General features: G+C 40.5%; 1 protein-coding gene across 2 annotated transcripts in view; it reads right to left on the reverse strand.

Annotated features, from left to right (window-relative positions):
* The window catches only part of stx8 (syntaxin 8), a 179,508-nt gene that overhangs the window by 140,044 nt on the left and 14,368 nt on the right, over positions 1–25,096 (reverse strand). For both annotated transcript variants that reach the window (XM_078225517.1, XM_078225518.1), the window contains exons 3-4: positions 13,451–13,545; positions 12,404–12,514 (exon numbers count right to left, since the gene is read on the reverse strand). In XM_078225517.1, the coding sequence (XP_078081643.1) occupies positions 12,404–12,514; positions 13,451–13,545 (206 nt within the window). The remainder of the gene's footprint in view (positions 1–12,403; positions 12,515–13,450; positions 13,546–25,096) is intronic.

Genomic DNA, 25,096 nt, shown 5'->3' on the forward strand with positions numbered 1-25,096 from the left:
GAACTTGTTTAAGCAAAGCTTCTATACAATGAGTATTGCCATCACTCATACATTGGTCCCTTGCTCTAAAATGTTCATCATTAAACTGAAAAAACACAGATGCTACAAGTCCTGTTCCACTTTCTTTAAAAAGTGTTAATCTCAACCTTTGTGAACATAAGGGGAGAAGATTTCCCTTGTGCACGTGGAACAAAAACCAGATAAATAATCTTTATTAATACATTATCATTTTGTTAACAAAAATCCAGAGCAAATCTACCCTTAATAATTCAGCATTACATTCAATGCAACAGTCCTTTCTTATCCTAATGTCACACTCACAATCAAGAATACTTGTTGAAAATGTCACAAGATGGATTAACGTTCTTGTATGTCAGTGAACATTCAACAAAAGCAACTTACAATTCTTGCAACATGCTCAGATAGAAGAGGAGTGAGTATCAATATGCATATCCATTTTTATATATTAAAAGCACCCTTCATGAACAGCACTGATAGTTATTTTCCATTTTAAAGTTAATATAAAGAAAGGATATTTAACACAAGCTAGGAGTTGAATTTGAATTACTGGCTTTTTCCTGTTTGGCCTTCCTGTATGTCAAAGACAGCCCCATCCCTCATCAGTATGCCTTCAAATTCAGTTGAAATGTTTCTATTGAGAAAAAGCGAACTATATTTGGGATTTAAGGAATGTTTTGAATCAAACCTTGAAAATTGCATGAACACAGAACATTGAGTATTTGATGAGTTTGTTTTTGTTTATGGAAATGTGTTCTTTATAGTATGATCAAAGAAAGGAAAGGTTGTGGGGAGTGGTATCTGCTATAAGTGCTTTCAAACAGGTCAAAGGCAGCGGATTGTGTTCAGCTCCATTTTCCTTCAAGGTTGCTGGAACATGCTCCCCATCACTGGCCACCACCACCTCCAAATATGTTTCCAACCCCTCCCTGCCCTTCTCAAGTCTTTCTTGACCGCATATGCCTTTCTCCCAGATTCATCAACCAAATCCCTGCTTCCAGGTCTGTGCTCCTACGGTTCACAATTCCCAAGACCACCCTCCTAATGCTTGCAGATCTTAGAATCCTCCCTTTCCAAAGCTCTCAATTTCTATCTGTCTTTTCCTAGTGATCTGAGCACCTACCCACCACTGCTCCCTAAATGCTGTTCACAATGCTTTCATATCCCACAGCATCTTACCTGGCACTCTCAGACTCAATGATTTTTTAAAAATCTATTTCCAGGCCCAGTTGATTCCCTTCTCAGTACTCCCAAATTCTAGCGTTGCCCCGACATTAGTAAATCAGCATTCCTTATAACACTACTTGGTGTGACAGCTCTTGTTATTATAAAGCTTGTAACTTAACAAGAACAGCAGGAGGTCTTGTGGCGCAGTGGTAGCGCCCTACTGCTGGACCAGAAGCTCCTGGTTCAAATCCAACTCCATGACTAGTTGGCGACAGATGAAGCGTTCATAACGTGGTTCGACAGGTTGATAATCAGCTCGGAAATCCTCCCACCATTTCCCCCACTATTCCCCAAAAGGTAAAAAAACAGTATGGGTTTGAAGATAGATTATCAGGAGCAACACCATGGAATGAGAATTTGTATGGCTATACTGCATCAAAATGTGTGCACTTCCTGTATACATTACTTCATATTGTAATTTTTAGTCACACTTGTTAACGCTTTACAATATAAATTTCTATGTCTATATTTATAATTGAGGTCACCAATGGAAAAATAATAAAATTATAAAACCTTGCAGAATTACTCACTTCCTGTCTGGTACAATTCGGACAGTTTAAAACTTGCAGAATTACTCGCTTCCTGTCTACTACAATTCGGACAGTTTAATTCAAACTGCTGTTATATTTTTAAAATTATAAACAAAACATAGGCAGACATTTGCAAGTACAGAAAGTTATTTCACAACAGAGAGTAGAAGGTTGGTAAGCTCTTCAAGAGAAGAAGGATTTGTACCTCCAGCCTTTAGAATTCATCTTTGAATGAATTCCTGTAGTATTTATTAATAAGTAGCCTTCTATGACACCATGGCCGGAATTCTCCAGCCGTTCACGTCAGCGGGATTCTCCGGTCCTGCCTGCAGCGCACTCCCACCCGTGGGTTTCCCGCTGGCCTGGGTGACATCAATGGGAATTCCCATTGGCAGTGGCAGGACCAGAGAATCCTGCTGCCAGCAAACAACGTGTCACCTCCTGTCGGCGGGAAACACATGACTGGGAGGCCAGGGAATCTCACCCCATATTTTAGCAGTGGGACAATACACTGTTTGATGTGGTATGACATTCTTCACATTACAAAACAGCACATTCTTTGATGTAACAGGATTGTTTTTAAAGTTTATTTATCAGCGTCACAAGTCGGCATACATTAACACTGCAATTGAACTTCCCAGGCAATTGCCGTGTAATCCCTACCTGGAAACCTCCAGGGTGGTTCTACAACACATCCTTCGGGTTACTTCCCAGATACACTGCCCCGGAGCTTGAAGGTGACAGCCCAAGGTGTATTTAGAGCATGCCCATCACATGTAAAGTGTTGAACTTCGTATCAGTACTTAATTGGCTGAACTATAATTTACATAAAGCATGCTCAGTTAGAAGCAGATTAAAAACAAAATCAACAAATGTCAAACGGGAACAACATCTACCAGCTTGGCCATTGTCTTAATTTATCACTAAGCATAATATATAGCATTGGAAATAAGGTTCTGAACAATATGGAATGTCTCTAACAACATTTTCAATCACAAGCCAGTCCTCTTTAAGATGCCTGAGGCTCAGGATTATGGAGCTATCTGTCTCTCATCTTAATTTTTTTTCCTTTCTCTCATCTGAATTAAAAGGTTCAAGTGGGTAGGAGGCTTACAACCCCCAGAATGCACAAATTTGATCTCTACAAAAATTTGTGCATAACTTTCCATCGTATAAGAACATAAGAAATAGGAGCAGGAGTAGGCCATCTAGCCCCTCGAGCCTGCCCCGCCGTTCAACAAGATCATGGCTAATCTGAAGCGAATCAGTTCCACTTACCCACCTGCTCCCCATATTCCTTAATTCCCTTATCGATCAGAAATCTATCTACCCGTGATTTAAACATATTCAACGAGGTAGCTTCCACCACTTCAATGGGCAGAGAATTCCAGAGATTCACCACCCTCTGAGAGAAGTTGTTCCCCCTCAACTCTGTTCTAAACCGGCCCCCACTTACTTTGAGGCTGTGCCCTCTAGTTCTGGTTTCCCTTCTAAGTGGAAAGAATCTCTCTACCTCTATCCTATCCAGCCTCTTCATTATCTTATATGTCTCTATAAGATCACCCCATAGCCTTCTAAACTCCGAGTACAGACCCAATCTGTTCAAAATTCTCCTCAGAAGCTACACCCCTCATCTCCGGTATCAACCTGGTGAACCTTCTCTGCACTCCCTCCAAGGCCAATATATCCTTTCACAAATAAGGGGACCAAAGCTCCAGTTGCGACCTCACCAATGCCTTGTATGGTTGCAGCAAGACCTCCCTGCTTTTATATTCTATCCCCCTCGCGATAAAGGCCAACATTCCATTCGCTTTCTTGATCACCTGCTGCACCTGCAGACTGAGTTTTTGCGATTCGTGCACAAGGACCCCCAGGTCCCTCTGCACAGTAGCATGATGTAATTTTTCACCATTTAAATAATATTCCAATTTACTATTATTTCTTCCAAAGTGGATAACCTCACATTTGCCAACGTTATATTCCATCTGCCAGATCCTCGCCCACTCGCTCAGCCTATCCAAATCTCTCTGCAGACTTTCCGCGTCCTCCACGCAATTCACTTTCCCACTCATCTTCGTGTCATCAGCAAACTTTGATACCCTACACTCAGTCCCCTCCTCCAGATCATCGATGTAAATGGTAAACAGTTGAGGCCCCAGCACCGATCCCTGCAGCACGCCACTGGTCACCAACTGCCAACCAGAAAAGCACCCATTTATTCCAACTCTCTGCTTCCTGTTAGATAGCCAATCCCCAATCCACGCCAACACCTTACCCCCAACTCCGTGTACCCCAATCTTCTGCAGCAACCTTTTGTGAGGCACCTTATCGAATGCCTTCTGGAAATCTAAAAACACCACATCCACCGGTTCCCCTCTGTCAACCGCACTAGTCACATCTTCATAAAAATCCAGTAAACTCGTCAAACACGACTTTCCCTTCATGAATCCATGCTGCATCTGCTTGATCGAACCATTCTTATCCAGGTGCTCTGCTATTTCCTCTTTAATGATGGACTCCAGCATCTTCCCAATTACGGACGTTAAGCTAACCGGCCTGTAGTTACCCGCCTTTTGTCTACTTCCTTTTTTAAACAGTGACGTAACAGTAGCTGTTTTCCAATCAGCCGGCACTGCCCCAGAGTCCAGCGAATTTTGATAAATAACTACTAACGCATCTGCTATTACCTCAGCCATTTCTTTCAGTACCTTGGGATGCATTCCATCCGGGCCCGGGGACTTGTCTACCTTCAGTCCCATTAGTCTACCAAGTACTACCTCTTTAGTAACAGTAATTGTATTAAGGATCTCACCTCCCACCAACTCTCGATCTGTAATATTCGGTAAACTATTCGTGTCTTCCACCGTGAAGACCGACACAAAGATCTTATTTAAAGTCTCAGCCATTTCCTCGTTTTTCACTATTAAATCCCCCCCTCTCGTCCTCCAAGGGTCCAACATTCACTCTAGCCACTCTATTCCTTTTTATATATTTGTAAAAACTTTTACTATCATTTTTTATATTTTGAACTAGTTTAGTTTCATAATCTATCTTTCCTTTCTTAATCGCTTTCTTAGTTGTTCTTTGTTGTTTTTTAAAGCTTTCCCAATCCACTAATTCTCCACTATTTTTGGCCACTCTGTACGCATCTGTTTTTATTTTAATACTCTTCTTTATTTCCTTCATTATCCACGTCTGGTTAACCCTTTTCTTACAGTCCTTCTTTATCACCAGAATATATTTTTGCTGAGTACTTAAAAAAACTCCTTAAAAATCCTCTACTGTTCCTCAGCTGTCCTACCTACCAGTCTGCTCGCCCAGTCTACATTAGCCAATTCCGCCCTCATCCTATCGTACTCCCCTTTGTTCAAGCAGAGGACACTGGTTTGGGACCCTACTTTCTCACCCTCCATCTGTATCAGAAATTCAACCATATTATGATCACTCAACCCAAGAGGATCCCTCACAAGAAGATCCTTAATTCTACCTGTCTCATTACACAGTACCAGATCTAAGATAACTCGCTCTCTCATAGGTTCTGTAACATACTGTTCAATGAAACTATCCCGACAGCATTCTAAGAACTCTTCCTCAAGCCCTCCACGTCCAATTTGAGTCGACTAATCAATATGCAGATGGAAATCCCCCATGATTATTGCCGTTCTGTTTTTGCATGCATCCATTATTTGCTTGTTTATAGCCCTCCCCTCCTCTAAGTTATTATTTGGGGGCCTATAGACGCCTACCAGTGTCTTTTTCCCCCTACTATTCCTTAACTCCACCCACAACGATTCCACGTTTTGCTCCTTAGAGCCTCTGTCGTCTCTCACTACCATCCTGATATTATCCTTTATTAACAGAGCTACCCCACCTCCTTTTTCTACCTGTCTATCCTTCCTAAATGTCTGATACCCCTGGATATTCAGTTCCCAGTCCCGGTCACCCTGCAACCACGTTTCTGTGATGGCCACTAGATCATACTCAATTGTATGGATTTGTGCCACCAACTCATTTACTTTGTTTCGAATGCTTCGTGCATTCAGGCAAAGTGTCTTTATGCCAGCCTTTATCTGGACCCGGTTTGTTGAAACGCTACTAACATCTCCCGAGCCCTCTACTCCTTTAACTAGTTGAATGTCCTCAACATTAACCTGCACTTGTACTCTCTCCTTTACCTTCGATTTTGTAATTCCCCATACCCCTGCACCCTCCCCCCCATTTAATAGTTTAAAGCCCTATCAACGACCCTAGTTATACGATTTGCCAGGACTCTGGTCCCAGCACGATTCAGACGGAGACCATCCCATCCGAATAGGTGCCATCTGCCCCAATATTGGTGCCAATGTGCCATGAATTCGAACCCATCCCTCCCACACCAATCCTTGAGCCACGCATTCGTCTCCTTAATCCGATTGCCCCTGTGCCAATTCGCGTGTGGTTCAGGTAGTAATCCAGATATTACCACCTTGTTGGTTCTGCTTTTTAATTTGGTTCCTAGCTTTTCATACTCCCTCTGCACATCCTTTCTTCCTGTTATGCCTACGTCATTGGCACCTACATGGACCACGACAACTGGATTCTTACCCTCCCACTCCAAGTTCCTATGCAGCCCAGATGATACATCTTGGACCCGAGCACCAGGCAGGCAACACAACCTACGGCATTCTCTATCCTGGTCACAAAGAACAGTGTCTATGCCCTTAACTGCACTATCCCCAATTACCACTACATTTCTCTTTACTTCCTCTGCCTCAACGGCTCCCTGCACCATGGGCAGTTTGCTCGTCCTCCTTACAGTCCCCGTTCCTACTGGTAGCAAGAATCTCAAATCTGTTGTACAGATTCAGGGGCTGAGGCTCTTGGGACTCTACCTCCTGTATCCCACTCCCTGCCTTCTTGCCCCCACTCCCTGCCTCACCTGCAGCCACCCCCACTTGTCCCTGAACCCCGGCTGAATTAGTTAGTCTAAGGGGTGTGACTCTATGTTTAAACACATAATCCAGGTAACACTCCCCTTCCCTGAGATGTCGCAATGTCTGAAGCTCTGATTCCAGTTTGTCTATTTTGAGCTGGAGCTCCTCAAGCAGCCAGCACTTACTTCAGACATGTTCACTGGGAATCACCTTGGGGTCCACCGGTTCCCACATCATGCAGAAACAGCACATTACATGCAGCCAGAAGATGTCTCCCCTCAATGTAATAATCATCTTTATGTTTTTGGAAAGGAGGAAGCTATCTATAACACACTTGAATCTATTTCCAGTAATTGCTAGTATGATTGAGCACTCACAGTGAGTTTGCAAATCCATGCCCATGTCTTGCCCACCTTCTCCCAATCCAGCAGCGGCATAGGTCTCAGTAATTACACCATGAATTAGAAAAGGAGAATAGAGAAACAGGAGTAGATCATTCAGCCCATCGATCCTGCTCCACCATTCAATTAGATCATGGCTGATCATCTACATCAACACAACTTTCCCACCCTATCTCCATATCCCTTGATGCCAATAGCATCCAAAAATCTATCGATTTCTGTTTTGAACATGCGCAATGATTGAGTTTCCACACCACTCTGGGAAGAATTCCAAAGATTCACCACCCTCTAAGTGAAAAAATTCCTCTTAAATGGTACCCCTTATCCTGATATTTTGTCCCCTGGTTTTAGATTAAGCAGATGGGGGGGGGGGGGGACATTTTATCACAGACGATCATAGAATCCCTACAATGCAGCAGGAGGCCATTTGGCTGACCAAGTCTGCGCCAACTCTCTGACTGAGTGTCTTACCCAGGCCCTATCCCCGTAAGCCCCACATTCACCACAGCCAATCCATCTAACCTGCACATCTTGGGACTAGGGGACAATTTACCATGGCCAATCCACCTAATCTGTACATCTTATCTACAACCCCATCGTGCCCTATAAGAATTTTGTATGTTTCAATGAGGTCACCCCTCATTGTTCAAAACTCAAGCAAATACAGGCCCAATCTCCCCAATATCTCCTCATAAACCATCCCAGGGATTAATCTGGTGAACCTCCATTGCACTTCCTCTGTGGCAAGTATATCCCTCCCTAGATAATGGGATCAAAAATGCACACAATACTCCAGGTGAGGTCTCACCAAGGCTCTACACAATTGCAATAAGACATCTTTGCTCTTGCACTCAAAGTCCCTTGCGATGAAGGCCAACATACCCTTTGCCTTTCTAATTGCTTGCTGTACCCACATGCTAACTTTTAGTGACTCACTTAGGAGAGTTATGAATGTAACTGTGGACTTGATCAGTTTTGAATAAAAACAAGATATAATATGAATTTTTAAACTTTATCTGAGGCAAAAGACTTGGCAAATTATGTAAATATATTCAACATTATGCAACTTCAGGTTAGAAACAGATTCACTTGCAATGATCCTGTTCACCTTCTCTCTTCCATCAGTGTAAAGTCTGATTCACCATGGGGTACGCCACAGCAGAACTGCCAGTTATGTAAAACAGGTTCCATTTCAGCATGAGAGCTGCATATATATTGTAAAGCTTCAAGTACTTGAATATTTATGCAATTATCAAGAGTCCACTGCAAATTCTGCTATCTATATCCGATCCCACATCTAGTTTTGTTTACCAATTGCCCTCATGGTTGCTAACCTACATTGATCCCCAAAGCCTTGAATGTAAAATCCTCTCCTCATGTTTCCTCACCTCTGTAATCCCCCTCCAGGCCTATAACTATGAGAATTCTGCATTCTCCACTTCTTCATTCTACTTTTGGCAGCCATGCATACAGATATCTAGGCCAGGGCTTCTCAATTGAGAGTCCATGAGAAGGTTTCAAGGCATCCACTGAAACATATCATCTTGTGCGCAGGACTAAGATTATCTGCCAATTTAATAGAAAATTTAACCAAATTATCTAGTTCCAAGTGCAAACCTCTTTCAAATGAAATAATCTCCATATGCTTGGCCAGTTCTTAGCCCATTGAGAAGTGTTCTGGGGAAGTGAATTGGCCTCAGCACTTGTAACTCAGAGTGATGGGAGGAGGATTTCCTTTGTCAATCTGCTGTATAAGTGGATTAGCTGGAACACCCATCACAGAGTGACGGAGACAGGTATCTATTAGGCACTCTTGAGGAAATCAGACTGGTCAGATTGTCAGACTCAGGCGGAGAAAAAGCAGTGATTAATCAGGGATCTCAGGCGGCAAGAAGGGAAGATATTAAAACAATGGAGGAAAATCATTGAGAAATTCAAAAGAATTTAAACTCTATTTTGGAGAAATATATCAGATATATATACACAAGTCTTGCCTTGTAATGTTAACTGCAGGTATTTTGCTTGATCTGTCTACAAGATTATGAGAGGCATGGACAGAGTGGATAGTCAGAAGCTTTTTATCAGGGTGGAAGAGTCAATTACTCGGGGGCATAGGTTTAAGGTGTGAGGGGCAAGTTTTAAAAGAGATGTACGAGGCAGATTTTTTTACACAGAGAGTGGTGGGTGCCTGGAACTTGTTGCCGGGGGAGGTAGTAGTAGCGGATATGGTAGTGACTTTTAAGGGGCGTCTTGACAAGTACATGAATGAGATGGGAATAGAGAGATATGGTCCCCGGAAGTGTAGGGGGTTTTAGTTAAGTCAGGCAGCATGGTCGGTGCAGGCTTGGAGGACCGAAGGGTCTGTTCCTGTGCTGTAATTTTCTTTGTTCTTTGTTGATTATTTCCAGCATTTTCTGTTTTCACTTCAGATTTTCAGCACCTGCGGTATTTTGCTTTCAAATGCAAGTTGGTGGAATTTCTGAAATGACTTTTCTTGTCTTTCGACCTGTCCCTGTGCTGCACCACATTTCAATACAAATCATTCTTGGGGGTCGTTATGAGATTGAGGTTTAGTGTCAATTAGTGTTTACTTATCGGGATTGTTCTTCGGTTGATGAATAGCTTGCTAAAATAGGAATGAGGCTGCATTGACTCATCTGAATTTCACATTAGTCTTGGCTGACTTTGAACATAAAATAAAAAGATGTGGTCCATTCCACGAATCACACGGTTTATTTACGTTTATGCTCATAAAGGAGTTAATGTAGGATAACTAGCAAACATTTGCTATCTTTCTTTCTAATAAGCAAAGTATTATTGGATAAGATCCAAAGAACCAGTTTACGATTCCAAATTTATTGAAACATTCACATCATACTAACGTATGATAGAATATGGAAATCTCAATTTTGCACAGATTTGGGGAAAATAACTTTATAACCACTTCACATATATTTAGCACTCGGTCTCAGAGTTTGTGGAATGTTGCAATTAAGCATTAAGTCCCTGACCACATCAACATCCACGTCACATTCACAATTTCCAAAGACAAGAAAACTGGAGGATACATTAATTGTCAGTTTGGTTCAATGGGAGCTTGAGGCAAAAGAGTTAAGCCCCACTCCATGATTTAAGCACGTAATGTAAACTGATGCTTTTTACAGCTCTGAGGGAGTGCTGCATTATCTGAGACACCTTTCTCAGCGATGTTAAACTGCGGGTCTAACTGTTTTTACAGGTGGTCATTAAAGATCCCATGATACAATTTGAAGATGGCAACAACAGCTCACCTGGCTAACATTTCTCTCCTTCAACACCACAATGAAAAGATTAATCCATTATTTATTCCATTGGTATTTGTGGACCTAGATGGTGGCAAACTGCCTGTTGAATTTGCCTACATAATAAGACAGAATTCATAGCACAGAAAGAGGCCAGTCACAACTACATCAGTGTATATGCTCCACATGAGTTTCCTCCCACCTTGCTTCATCTCAACCTATCAACATATTGTCATGGACAAAATTTGCAGTTTTCCTTACTGTCAGTGATCTATGTGTTTTGTATGTGAGGTGTGTGCATTGTCTTATCCTCAGAGTTGCTGTCCCAATTTAAATAATTCCAGCAGCAAGCTTTTTTTGAGAGTTTTAAAAATAAAGAATGTAATCATACATTTGCCCTGGAGGTTTAAATAAGGCAATGTTGCACTCATTTGACTCATCCACGCTATCACTCAGACAAAAGTTAGACACAGCTGATGAAGGAACAATATGATTACAAACTATAACTCAGTATCTTATTTGTGACAGGCCAGTAATTTCTTAGATGAGTTGATGCTTTCAGTTGAAGTGAAAGTTTGTTGAGCAGAGGATTCTTATTAAGCTACGAGGTCTCTTGTAGTTCAATTTCCAGCAAGTTGGTCCTCTACTTCACCTGAAGTCGGAACAGGCTGGGAGAATCCTTCTCCCACTTTCAAGGTATTGCTGTTTATTAATTTGACTGCTTAGTTGGTTCAGTGTTTTTTTTACTAATGACTTTGTCTCTGCAGAACTAATTTTTGCTGTTTTAAAAACAGGCAACAAACATGGCTAACACAAGTGACCTGTTACAAGTCCAAAGCCAAAGCCCTTTTCCAAATCAGGTGAATGGTAAATCAATGAACATCCTGTGTTTGTTCTTTGGCACTTTGAAATTTATCCAGTCTTGGTTCGAATAAGGAACCATCATAATACAATGGGAAGCCAATGGGGACCCATTTACATTTCTCTAGTGCACATTGAGTTGCAATGTATCTTTTGTTCATGGCGAACCAGAAGATCAGCTGGAAAGCTCTAGTTCTTCTGTTGAAGCTCCATCTTTAAACGAAAGGATGTGTGAATTTCCTGGATAGTTGCAAATGTCTATATTTCAAAGAACCATATAATCCTACAGTGCAGGAGGCCATTCGGCCTATCGAGTCTGCAACCACAACAATCCCACCCAGGCCCTATCCGCATATCCCTATGCATTTATCCTAGCCAGTCCCCCTGACACTCAGGGGCAACGTAGCATGGCCAATTCACCTAGCATGCACATCTTTGGACTGTAGGAGGAAATCGGAGCATCCGGAGGAAACCCACGCAGACACGGGGAGAATGTGCAAATTCCACACAGACAGTGACCCAAGCCGGGAATCAAACCCGGATCCCTGGCGCTGTGAGGCAGCAGTGCAAACCACTGTGCTACTGTGCCCCCTATATTTAATTATGTAATTGCTCAAGTTTCAGGACTGTCTGGAGCTGGTCCTCACAAAAATCAAACAATTTACCGTGACCATTTTAACAGTCTGTTTTTGTTCAAAACTTGTGTTTGCTGAAAGTTCATAATATACTGCAGCATGACAACATCCTTCTATTCCTCTTTCTCTCATTGAGCTGTGGTTTCTCCTTAAATCCAGCTATGCTATTCACCTTAATGACTCCATATGGTAGCAGATTCCACATCCTAACCACTCTCTGACGAAGCAGCAGCAAGCAACAATAACTTCAGATGTAATTTATTGGCTGTGAAGTGGTTCGGGATGTTCTAAGCACATGAATGGCATCACATAAATTCTAAATCTTCCTTGGCTTTCATTCTGAACCAAAGCACTGTTTCCTCTTGGTTCTGTGCACCAAGCTCAAAAATAATTACTACAGGTATCAAAATATTAATCAATATCTTAATAAAGAACAAAACTGTTTAACCACATTTGTATGAGAACAAAAATTAAAAAACAATACACTGCAGTGAGCATAAACTGAAAATAAATTTAAGCTAAAAAAAAAAATCATACCTCATCAGATCAGGCTCTGTGCCATCTTTCTTGAAGGATGTTTGAAGTTGTCGCTGTCTCGTTAATAAATCATCCACTAAGTTTTGACGTCTGTCTGCTTCGAACTGTGTACTGAATATGAATTATTAAAGAATTTACTTTATTTCAGAGTCTATACCTCTGTTATAAAGATAAGGAACCCTTTTTGAGAACAGCCATCTCACTTGTCCCTCCTCCTTCAAAGATTTGTGTACGTATATCCCACAGCTCTTTCCGTTCCGACACCCTCTTAAGTTTAAGTTTAGTACTGTGCAGGTTAGGTGTCCTTTAATTAGCGATCAGGATTTTTGTGGCCATTATTTGAAGCAAGTTTTGAATGTACACAATGCACTATTCGCAGAGTTTCACTTTGAGCGTGTTACCTTTGTAGTCATGCCCTCTAATTCTCCAGCCACACTTTAAATAATGGGATCATTTTTGATTTGGAAGGTCTGTATACATCCTACTACTTTTTTTATAAAATGAAAGCTAAAACCCAAGCCAATGTACCCATCAGCAGCACAGTCTCAAGTTTACCATGTCTTTCTGCGCTTCGCAGATGCATTTTTCTTCTAAGTATTGGTTATTTTTCTATCAACCCATAAACCTGGTTTTGTATTTTAGCTTTATTCGTAAGTTCCTGAAAGGGATTGGATTTCAGAAAGCAGGACATGCATAAAATTCATTAACTTTCCCATAGCTTACCACCAGCACAAAAAGCAAAAACTGTTAAGAAAACATCAGCTTCAATTCCTGCACTGTACTTCGTCAAAAAAGATAGAAAGACAGTGCACTGCGTTTTACATTTCACTACAACATCTTTCACAGCATTTTGAAAGCAATCCTTTTGTTAAAATATCTACACAGGTTATTCAGGCATGATCTTTTGCCACTCCTTCAATAAAGAGACAATAACCATTACATATTTTATGTATGAAATATATATATTTTAGTTTACCTAGTACCGAATATCATGTAATAAGCTGGACTGTCCACAGCCATGAAAAAGAATAGGTTTTAAAAGGATACATCTGCCGTGTTGACAAACTTCTCAACAAAGAATCCTTCAGCTGGCTAATCTGTTCTTCGAGCCTCTGTAGAGACGTCCGAATTGTCACATTCAGCTGGAAAGGAGGAGAAAAAGGAGAAAATCAAATACTAACTTCAACTTCACACTTTAAAACCATTCATCAATACTTCAACAAACAAGATCATGTAAAAACATCAGAATATCTGAAAGAATTCTGGAGTCTTTTGAGTGAATACACTCCATTTCTAAGACTTGGCACCTACCAAGTAGGAGACCAAAATAACCAAACAAGAAATTAAATTTTTTTCAAGATTTAAACAACTCTACACAACTCGCTAATGCATGCTCAACTTTTCAACTCTTTCAGATGGCCAGTAACAAATGATCTCGACCCGCTACATTAATAACCCAACCCCCATACATCCCCATTGACTCACAATAGAAGTGCAAATGGGCAGAGAAGATGACATCTTTGCCCAGGCAGAGTAACAATCATGTGCATATCCTCCTATCTTTCCCACAGCAGAACAAAGTAATAACACAAACCACCTAATAAAGCAAGTGCCTTCAACCTAAAATCAGCACTTGAGCAAATAAATCAATTTAAGCAGCACACATAAAATAAGACGCATCATCAAGATGCAATATTCAGGATAAAAAATATAAAACTTCTCACTTTTATGTTGCAACAATTCATCCCCCAAAAAAGTCAATACATTCAAATCAATAGACTATATATAAATAAATAAAACTCTTTTTTGATGGATACTTTTAAGATCAAAATTGTGTCTTTTCAACTTGAAAGTTAAATTATATTTCACTAAAATGAAATAAGGTCTAACCATTTTGGAGAACAAAGGTTCATTTCAGAAACAAATTAAAAATGGAAAGTTATGTAGATGATCAGCAAGAAATTAAATGTCCCCCTAACAGAAACAACAGAATATATTATGTGGCCCCGATGTTTGCGTCGCAGGAACAGGAATGTTTTGCATGATGATCTAAAGAATGTACACAAAATTATATAAATTTAGGATGTAGAACTCTGTCATACTCAGAAACAAGTTTAAATTTAAAATTAAAATGGAAGGTAACTCCATCATTCTATATTAATAAAGGCAAATATATACTCAAGTTCCTCTGGTTTTCAGTTTTTCCTCTACATAAATTATCATTTACAATTCTTATATGCACAGGTACTTTTCCTCTTGAATGGTATCCCAGTGCGACTTGATATGAAGTTATACTGACCCCTGGTGTATTTCCTGAATTCAGAATAAAGTCTTTTTGATCTTCTTTTCTGTTCCCTGGTTTACAATTTTTCCTTCCTCTGTTGTAACATTAGTTAAACACTATTTTATCAAGATCATTTAAAAAATACTTTGTCTGAAGCTTTTATCTTTTTAACAAATGTCCTGCATTATTTTCAAAGCTCATGAAAGAAATTTTTCTACATACGTAAATGTCTTCTTTCATATTAGGTATTTCTGTCCCAAACAGTGGGGAACAAATTTGGAACATAAAATAAGGCCAGAACCTGCTGTAGCAGGACATCTAATGGCTTTGGTGGGCAAAAATATTTTGAGTTGAGTGGCATAAAGTGCAAACTGATAACGGCACAGCAAGGCAGACAAGGCAAAAACAGAAAATACTGGAGAAACTCAGCAGGTCTGACAGCATCTGTGGAGAGAGAAAAGAGCCAAAGTTTCGAGTCTGGATGACCCATCGTCAGAGCTGAAGAGAAGGAAAATTGGACAAGATTTATACTATGAGGGTTGGGGGGCTGTAATTGGACAACGGGAATGTAAATACTGATGATAAAGGCTGAGAAAGGTGCTAAAAGTATCCATTAAGCGATCGCAATGTGTGAATGGCGGAACAAAGGTAGATTGTTAGGATCGGAGGAATGTTGACGTTGGCGGGAGGGGGACAGGTGGAGACAAAGATGGAGAGTGAGATTTCAGAAGTGGAAAACTAAAAGTAAGAATAAAAAGTGATAAAAATGGGTAAATGAGATGAAAAGAAGAAACAAAATAAAATAAATCGGAATGGGGTGAAGTGAGGAGAGTGTTGATTCTCTGAAGTTGTTGAACTCAACGTTCAGTCCGGGAGGCTATAAAGTGTCCGACTGGGAGAAAAAGAAAAGAGACGGCAAGGAACGACACAACTTTTCAAACAAATGACATGAAATACAATTCATTATGATGTTAAGGGGCACAAGGAACCTTTCTAAAGTATTTTCCAGCCTGATTTAAATTGAGAGTGAGAGTGAGCACACTGGCACCTCGTAGCCAGTCACCCCACAAACCGCCACGCAAAAGCTAGTGTGTGTCTTGCAGAAACTCTCACTGTGCACACAACTGCTTTTTTTATTTTCTACTTTCCAAGGAGGAACAGTTAAGTTCATAACCATAATGAGTCTACAGTGTGTAATTACTTCTGATTACATACTTATTGACTGTTTGATAAATTATTTGGTAATTTACATCTTAAGCCACCGATCCAGTGAGTTTTATTTTGCTTGTTTCCTAAATAAGTAAGTCAAAACACATAGGATGGTGACGAAGGCTCTCTGTTTGTTCCAACTACAAGTAATAAAAATACTGGGCAAATAGAATCACAGTTTGCAACCTAGGAGCAAGGGCTCATTTTGGGAGTCATTTAAATCCATGAAAAACAGCAGAATAAAACTTTAAACTGTCGCAATGGTACAATTTTAGACATTCATAATTCACCTGTCCAAAAAAGATTTAAAAATAGGTTTTCTGCGCAAGACTTTTCATCTATTTCTGAACAGGTAATGATCAGATCCAAAACTAAATCACAACTTGAACTGGTTAATAAATTAATTATTTATTGATGCCCACAAGACAAAGACAGATTTTATATCTGTTCAGTTGATATCTGTCTGAAAACATAACATATGAAATCTTGGAAGATTTACATTAGTACTAGTGGATATATTCTGGGATGGTGATGTTGATGCACAACCAGATTTAATATCAACTTGTGCGAATGGAAACCTGCAAATGCAGAACGTGCTGTGGAGTTAAGTAACTGCAAAAATAAGTGGCTGGATATGATTTGTTTGGATGTCTATGAGGACATCTAGTGTCCATGACTGGGAAGGCAGGCAAAATAAGAGTAAGGGAAATGTCAATTTTCATGATGCACTCCTGGAGTGGGCACCCTTAAATCAGAGAGTTAGTCTCACAGCAGGTGAGGGCTTTCAGAGTTGGCACTGTAATTATCAGGGTAGGGGGAGGAATCATTAGACAGGCAATTTCAGCTACACGCAATGCAATTAGACAACCAAAATGTTCCCAATTTTTACTTGAGATTCAGTAACTACTTCAAATTTATACTAGAATATTGTAAGCAAGGTGACTGGCCCATTTTTATCAAAAACAGAATTGCAGCAAAAGTATCACAAGCACAGTAGAATCAATGAACCGTAGAATGGCTACAGCACAAAAGGCAGTCATTCTGCCCTTCAAGCCGGTGCCAGGAAAGTCAAGTATATAAATTTCCCTTCAGGGAGGATTTTAACACCAAGCAAACCTAAAAGTTAAAACCTACTGTCTTCCGTTCATCCAGCGGGCAAAATTGTCCTGGATACAAATTTATCCCAACATATCTTTTAAAATAGGTGTTCAATGTCTTATTCTGTTTTACGGAAGTATGTAGATGCTGCTTTTCACAAATTTTCAAAAACTCCAAGCCCAGCCATCAGTCACTCTCTGTATGGGACAACTGCAATACAAAAAGGACTAAAATCTCAAACTACCATATGGTACCATACAGCCTGATGGGATATACCCCAGAATACTGAGAGAGGCAAGGGAGGAAATTGCTGGGGCCTTGAGAGAAATCTTTGGATCCTCACTGGCTACAGGGGAGGTCATGATGTGGAGATGCCAGTGTTGGACTGGGGTAAACACAATAAGAGTTTAAACCACAGCAGGTTAAAGTCCAACAGGTTTATTTGGTAGCAAATGCCATTAGCTTTCGGAGTGCTGCTCCTTCGTCAGATGGAGTGGATATCTGCTCTCAAACAGGGCATACAGAGACACAAAATCAAGTTACAGAATACTGATTAGAATGCGAATCTCTACAGCCAACTAGGTCTTAAAGATACAGACAATGTAAGTGGAGAGAGCATTAAGCACAGGTTAAAGAGATGTGTATTGTCTCCAGACAGGACAGCCAGTGAGATTCTGCAAGTCCAGGAGGCAAGCTGTGGGGGTTACTGATAGTGTGACATAAACCCAAGATCCCGGTTTAGGCCGTCCTCATGTGTGTGGAACTTGGCTATCAGTTTCTGCTCAGCAACTCTGCGCTGTCATGTGTCATGAAGACCGCCTTGGAGAACGCTTACCCGAAGATCAGAGGCTGAATGCCCGTGACCGCTGAAGTGCTCCCCCACAGGAAGAGAACAGTCTTGCCTGGTGATTGTCGAGCGGTGTTCATTCATCCGTTGTCGTAGCGAGGCATGGTATATTGGGGAAACCATGCAGATGAACACTTAGCCATTTGATTCAAAAATCAATTTGTATTGCTTGGGATTGTGGAGCGCAAAGTGACCCAGAAGCAGGACACTTGGGAAACAAAAAGTGCTAAGTTGGGAATTTGATGCAAGTGGGATTTCTCTGGTAAGTATTTCTCAAGCTGTAATTTGGACTGATATTTAAGAGTTTGAACTGGGATCAGTGACCTGGCAAATCAAAGAATGTGGAAAGGCCTTGAAATTAAACAGGGCAGGGGAGGGGTCAGGTGAAGAGAGGTTTAGAGCTCTGAAACACCGATGCATTAGAGGTGTGCAGTGATTTGAATAAAGACAAGTTGAGTGGGACATGAAGGGACAGAGCAATTGCGCATCAGCAAATAAGCACTCACAAAGAACAATAGCAAAAAAAATTCAAGACTCTAGCTTCATGTGCAAAGCGATCGCAATAAGATAGATGAACTAACAACACAAATATAGTAGTTGAGATCCAATCGCTATTAGAGATATGGTGAAAAGGTGTAAGAAACTGGGGGTGTTTATCAAACTTGAAGAAATGTATTGAGCATAGAAACAGCTCTCTCTCCCTTATTAAAAATATATTCCTTTGAACCCTGCTGGCTGTCAAACACAGGACTGTGTAGCCCTGTCATCCCTGACAAGGAGATGATTCTAGCATGAATTCTAAAACAAGAGTCAGAGGTTTACAACATGGAAACAGGTCCTTTGGCCCAACTTGTCCTTGCCGCCAAGTTTTTAACCACTAAGCTAGTCCCAATTGCCCATATTTGGCCTACATCCCTCTATACCCATATAACTGTCTAATTGCTTTTTAAAAGACAAAATTGTACCTGCCTCCACCATTGCCTCTGGCAGCTTGTTCCAGACACTCACCACCCTCTGTGTGAAAAGAATGCCCCTCTGGACCCTTTTGTATCTCTCCCCTCTCACCTTAAACCCATGCTCTCTAGTTTTAGACTCCCCTACTTTGGGGAAATATGTTGGCTATCTACCTTATCTGTGCCCCTCATTATTTTACAGACCTCTATAAGATCACTCCTAAGCCTCCTACGCTCCTAGGAAATAAGTCCCAGTCTATCCAGCCTCTCCTTATAACTCAAACCATCAAATCCTGATAACATCCCAGTAAATATTTTCTGCACCCTTTCTAGTTTAATAATATCCTTTCTATAATAAGCTGACCAGAACTGTACACAGTATTCCAAGTGTGGCCTTATAATGTCTTGACAACTTCAACAAGATGTCCCAACTCCTGTATTCAATGTTCTGACCAATGAAACCAAGCATGCCGAATGCCTCCTTCACCACCCTGTCCACCTGTGTCTCCACTTTCAAGGAGTTATGAACCTGTACTCCGAGATCTCTTTGCTCTATAACTCTCCCCAATGCCCTACCATTAACTGAGTAGGTCCTGCTACAATTCGACTGTCAACTTCACTGTCAACTATGCCACCAATCTTGATGTCACCTGCAAACTTTCTAATCATGCCCCATAAATTCTCATCCAAATCATTAATATAAATGACAAATAACAGTGGACGCGGTACCGATCCCTGAGGCACACCACTGGTCACAGGCCTCCAGTTTGAAATACAAACCTCTGATTTCAGTCATCAAGCCAATTTTGTATCCAATTTGGCTACCTCACCCTGGATGCCGTGAGATTTAACCTTATGCAACAACCTACCATGCGGTATCCTGTCAAAGGCCTTGCTAAAGTCCATGTAAACAACGTCGACTGCATTGCCCTCTTCTACCTTCTTGGTTACCCCTTCAAACTCAATTAAATTTGTGAGACATGATTTTCCATTCATAAAGCCATGCTGACTGTCCCTAATCAGTCCTTGCCTCTCTAAATGCCTGTAGATCCTGTCTTTCAGAATACCTTCTAACAACTTACTCACTACATATGTTATGATCACCGGTCTGTATTTCCCAAGTTTCACCCTGCAGCCCTTCTTAAATAAAAGCACAATATTTGCTACCCTCCAATCTTCAGGCACCTCATCTGTGGCCGTCAATGATTCAAATATCTCTGCTAGGGGGCCCGCAATTTCCTCCCTAGCCTCCCACAAAGTCCTGGGATATATTTCATCAGGTCCTGGGGATTTACCTACCTTGATGTGTTGTAAGATTTTCAGCACATCCTTCTCTGTAATACGTACACTCCTCAAGATATCACTATTTATTTCCCCAAGTTCCCTAACATCCATGCCTTTCTCAACAGTAAATATTAATGAGAAATATTCATTTAGGATCTCACCCATCTTTTGTGGATCCATCCAGCCTCGCCCTTCACTCTAAAAGGAATGTGCTTACTCTGAACCCTGCTTAACACATTTCTGAAAGCCTCCCACTTACCAGACGTCCCTTTGCCTGCCAACAGACTTTCCCAATCAACTTTTGAAAGTCCTTGTCTAATACCATCAAAATTGGCCTTACTTAAAGAATTTTAACTTTTGGGTCAGACCTATCATTCTCCATAGCTATCTTTGAACTAATGGAATTATGGTCACTGGTCCCAAAGTGATGCCTCACTAACACTTCTGTCACCTGCCCTTCCTTATTTCCCAAGAGGGATCAAGACATTCCTAAATTTGGTAAGGTTGAATCTTATGAGCCAAATGTAAACTAACCACCTGAGTAAAGGTTAAACAGGTTGCCCCAGCAAACAATAAGCCATGAAATTACTTCATGGACTCTGGACTGAGAGAGGAAGGATTCCTTTGAATTTCTGTCAGCTTGCTAAGGGATAACTGAATAAGAGATTGACATCAGGGCCCTAGATATCAGGTATAGAAACAGGATCTCAAAAGGAAAAATAATTTGTACAGGAAAGAGCTTTTCAAAGTGGAACCATGCTGTCTTTAGCCAAACACATTTGCTAATTAAGATGACTGAGAGCAGAGGAGATGGTCACCTCCAGCGATGGAGGTCAGCTTCATCCGTCTGTTAGTCTGAACTAGAACCAGTTAACCATTCTGAGGAATTTGCCACCGTCAGCCAATGAGATCGGCATTCTCCTGCTTCCCCCAACCATTCACCTGTTCTGGAACCAGTAAACCATTCTCACCTGTTACAGGTCATATGTCCTTTCTGCCTATTTAGCTGATGTATCACATCAAAGCTGTTGCTTCAGAATAAAATGCATTAAAATCGCCTATGGCTTCAATCCCCTTCTTGGACCAAAATCTTTCCACCAAGGTTGGGAAAGAAATATTCCACTCAACACAACTTGAAAAGGCAGGCAAAACTGAAATGGGTGAGGAGTAACCCTGATCGAAAAGGATGATGTGTAAAGATAGCAATCAGAAAGGATCTTAGCTCGGAAGATCAGGAAGTGGAATGAGCATGGCTGGAAATTAGGAATAATGGGGGTCAAAATGGCAGTAGGAATAGTTTTTAGATGCCCTTATAGTGGACAGAATAATAAGCAAAAAATAGCTGAAGTTTGTAACAAAGGCAATGCGTTAATCGTGAAGGACTTACATACAGAGTGGACCAATCAAATTGGCAAAAGTAATCTGGAAGAGTTGTAAAATACTTTTGAGATTTCCTCAAACAATATGTTGTGGAACAAATTAAGGATAAAGTATTTTACATCTAGTATTGTGCACCGAGGTGGATTTAAATTCATATTAAAAGACCCTCTGGGGAAAAAAATGATCATAAACACAATTGAATTCCATATTAAGTTTGAGAGCCTTTACTCCAGTCCAACACAAGCACTTTAAACCTTAACAAAGCTAATTGCCAGGTAAGAGGGACAGCCGGTTAAGGTTGATTGGGTAAACAGACCAAAAGACGTGGTGGGAAATAAAACAGTGGAAAGCAAAGAGACAATTCAAAATGTTCAACAAAAATATATTCCATTGAAAAACAAAAGTTCAACCCACAAAGAGACATCCATGGTATACGAGGGAAGTTAAGGATAGTATTAAAGTTAAAAAGAGGCTTATAATGTTGAAGTATTGTAGTAAGCCTGAAGATTGGAAGGGATATAGAAACCACCAAAGTGTAACCAAAAAGTCATTGTTTTTTTCAAAAAAGATAGCCAACTACCAGGAAGAAAAAACAGATTTCAAGTAATTTTGCAGCTATATCAAAGAGAAAAATAGCTGAAGTAAATGTTGGCTCCTTAGAGGCAGAGGCAGAAAGATGATCGTGGGGAATGAGGAAATGGCAGAAACATTCAACAAATATTTTATACCTGTCTTCACGGTAGAAGAGACAAATTACATGTTGGAAACAGAGGGTTATCAAGGGGCTACTAAGAGTGAGGAACTTAAATTAATTCTCAGCAGAGAAAAAATATTGGAGTAACCCAAGGGACTAAAAGCTAATGGATCGAATGGCCCACACCTTTGGGTTCTAAAAGCAGGAGCAGTAGAGATAGTGAATATACTGCTCATGATTTTCCAAAATGAAGGTTTAATGGGAATATACTCGTTGTTTGGAATGGAATTTGTTTTATGGTGTAGTTACGAAAGTGAAAGCAACACCCGCCTTGATTCAATGTGCTGTACCACTGCACTAACCGCCCCATTTAAAAATATAACAACGATGACAGATTATATTTTGACCATGAAGCGCCACAGTCATTCATATGCAGTTAATTTGACCAGGTACCCACCATCCTCTGAATGATGGTGACAGAGTACTTCCACCTGGAAGAATTTTTTTTTAAATTGATCATCCTTGTTGTTCTTCTTGAAGTTAATTTGATACAATTTTATTTCCTGGGTTTGAATTGAGGCTGTGCCAACAGAACCAACCTGATTTCCAGCACGTGATTATTTTCGTAAGGCACTTTTCACCATATGAACTAACTGCACACGCATCAAGTGTTCAATTAGCTTTACTACTTGATTAAAGCTCCAGATTAATTTTGGGATTGTACTCGATATGTAGAAAAAGAACATGTATGTAGACACAAAAAATATATAACTAGACAATTAACTTTCAACAAGTAACATTCTGCTCAGCTTCCCTGATTAGCCTAACCAGTGTGCACACCATGTTGCATGAATGCTGGAACCACTCAGCTGCTATATATAGAAAATCCTGTGTTATTAAGTTCTAAATGAGTTTAATATTTGGCAGCACTGCACCAAAATCTAATACAAGATGGATGCGTCTGGAAAGCATCAATCTGCATTTTCTACCAGATTGATTCAAAGGTCTCTTTTCAAACAAGCACAGAATACAATAAATACTTCCAGGTATGGACTAAGATGTCAATTAGGTGACACTGGTGGAATTGAAAATCGGCACATAATTTTTCCCGTTTTCTATATTGCAGATGTATGATTGTATGTGAACTGAAGAACAATACAGTTTGTGTGCATGTTTCGTGGTGAACATATAATTATTGTGCTCCTTGCCAAGGATTACATTTGTATAGGCAACTAAAAACAAACACACAGCATTCACCTAGTACCAGTCCCCAAATCACGGCAATCTCAGACTTGCTGTAAAGATATGAATAAACAATGTTATAGCTTTTGACGACAATTATCTATATTAAAAAAACGCAACCAAAATGCGTGTTTATAAAAGCTTAAAACGTGCATGTAAGCAAATCTTTGACATACACAATAAATCTTCTTGCTGCTTTCAAGTAAAAGATTTAACAATGATACATTGAAACACGTTAACAGCACATGTGATAAATAGTCTTAATCAGTAGTCCATTTCAAACTGGTGTCTTTTTATTGGTCTTCAACTTAACATAGTTTGTGCTGTATTTCAAAGGACCCAGGAAATGGAAAAGTGATATAAAACATATTCCAAACATCAATTTAATGGAATAACTATTACTATACACATATTGTTGGCGGCAATAAATACCTTGGCCATCATTTCCCAGAAATGATAGTGGCAGAAATCCCAGAAAATGACAAATATAATGAAACCCTTATCAAAGCTATTGTCCGGAATAGAGGTAGAGGGGGCAGATTTCTCAGAAAATGAAACTTCCTCCAATTTTGTGCCATCATGGTGGTCAACTATGTATGGAAGCATTCAAACCACAAGAAAACACTTCCAGATGAATTGGTTATTACTGAGCACTGTTTTCTTTTACAGTGAACTTACAATAACTATTGAGGCACCAAAGGAGGATACCAAACTCACATATAAACATTTTGGCCCATAATGTGCTGAGGCAGGGTATCTAACGACATCTGTTATTTGTTAAACTTGCCTTTGCGTGTTTGGGTTTTTTTTTTTTTGCACGGCAAGTTGATGAAAGCGTGAGCTAATATCCGGGAGCTGAGTAAACAGGGCGAGAAATCGTGCATCTCTTTAACCATGCAGACCGAAGGAATGTAAAATTCATCGGTGGTCCCTCAAAATAAGGAAGACACCCGTCAGGTTTCCTGATTGGTGTCCCCTCAGGGGAGTCAGCTGGACGATCCTAGAGCCACGGGTCTTTGGGTAAAGAAGACAAGACTTGCCCTGAGGAAGGGGAGTTTTTTTGAGTTCTGCTCTCTCTCCTCTCACTTTAATTACCTCTCTGCAGCAGAGTTTACACAATTGTTTTTTTTAAAAACTGTGTTGCAGCTTATTCGATGTGGCACTGCCACATGGCATGGTTTGGGGCATGCTCCTCCCATGTACCAATGTCAATTTGTACCCTATCAATCAGACTTTCAGAGTGTCCTTAAAAAGTTTTCTTTGTCCTCCTTGAGATCGGGTGCCACCCTTAAGTTATGAAAAGAAGATCTGCTTTGGAAGTTGCTTATTTGGTAAGCAGTGCCCAGTTTGGAATATGTTTTATATCACTGATTTTACATGATCATAAATGCCGGAGGGATTGGTTTTGGCGAGGATGCTGGCATTTCTAAACCTGTCTTCACACTTGATTTTGAGTATCCTGCAAAGACATCACTGGCGGAAATTCTCCAACATCCAGAGGAGCCTTTGGTATGTCACCAAAGTCACACGGCCATACAGAAGGGTGGTGACAACAACAGCATCATAACCTAAAACGTTTGTCCTCTTAAGGAGATCTCTGCTGCCAAAGACTCGGTTATGTAATTTTTGGAAGGCTGTGATGGAAAAGCTGATTCTGTGCTGGAACTTCTCTTTGCGAGGCAGAGAGTAGCGTGGATAGCAC

The sequence above is a fragment of the Mustelus asterias genome, chromosome 12 (genome assembly GCF_964213995.1).
Source record: "Mustelus asterias chromosome 12, sMusAst1.hap1.1, whole genome shotgun sequence".
Lineage (NCBI taxonomy): Eukaryota > Metazoa > Chordata > Chondrichthyes > Carcharhiniformes > Triakidae > Mustelus > Mustelus asterias.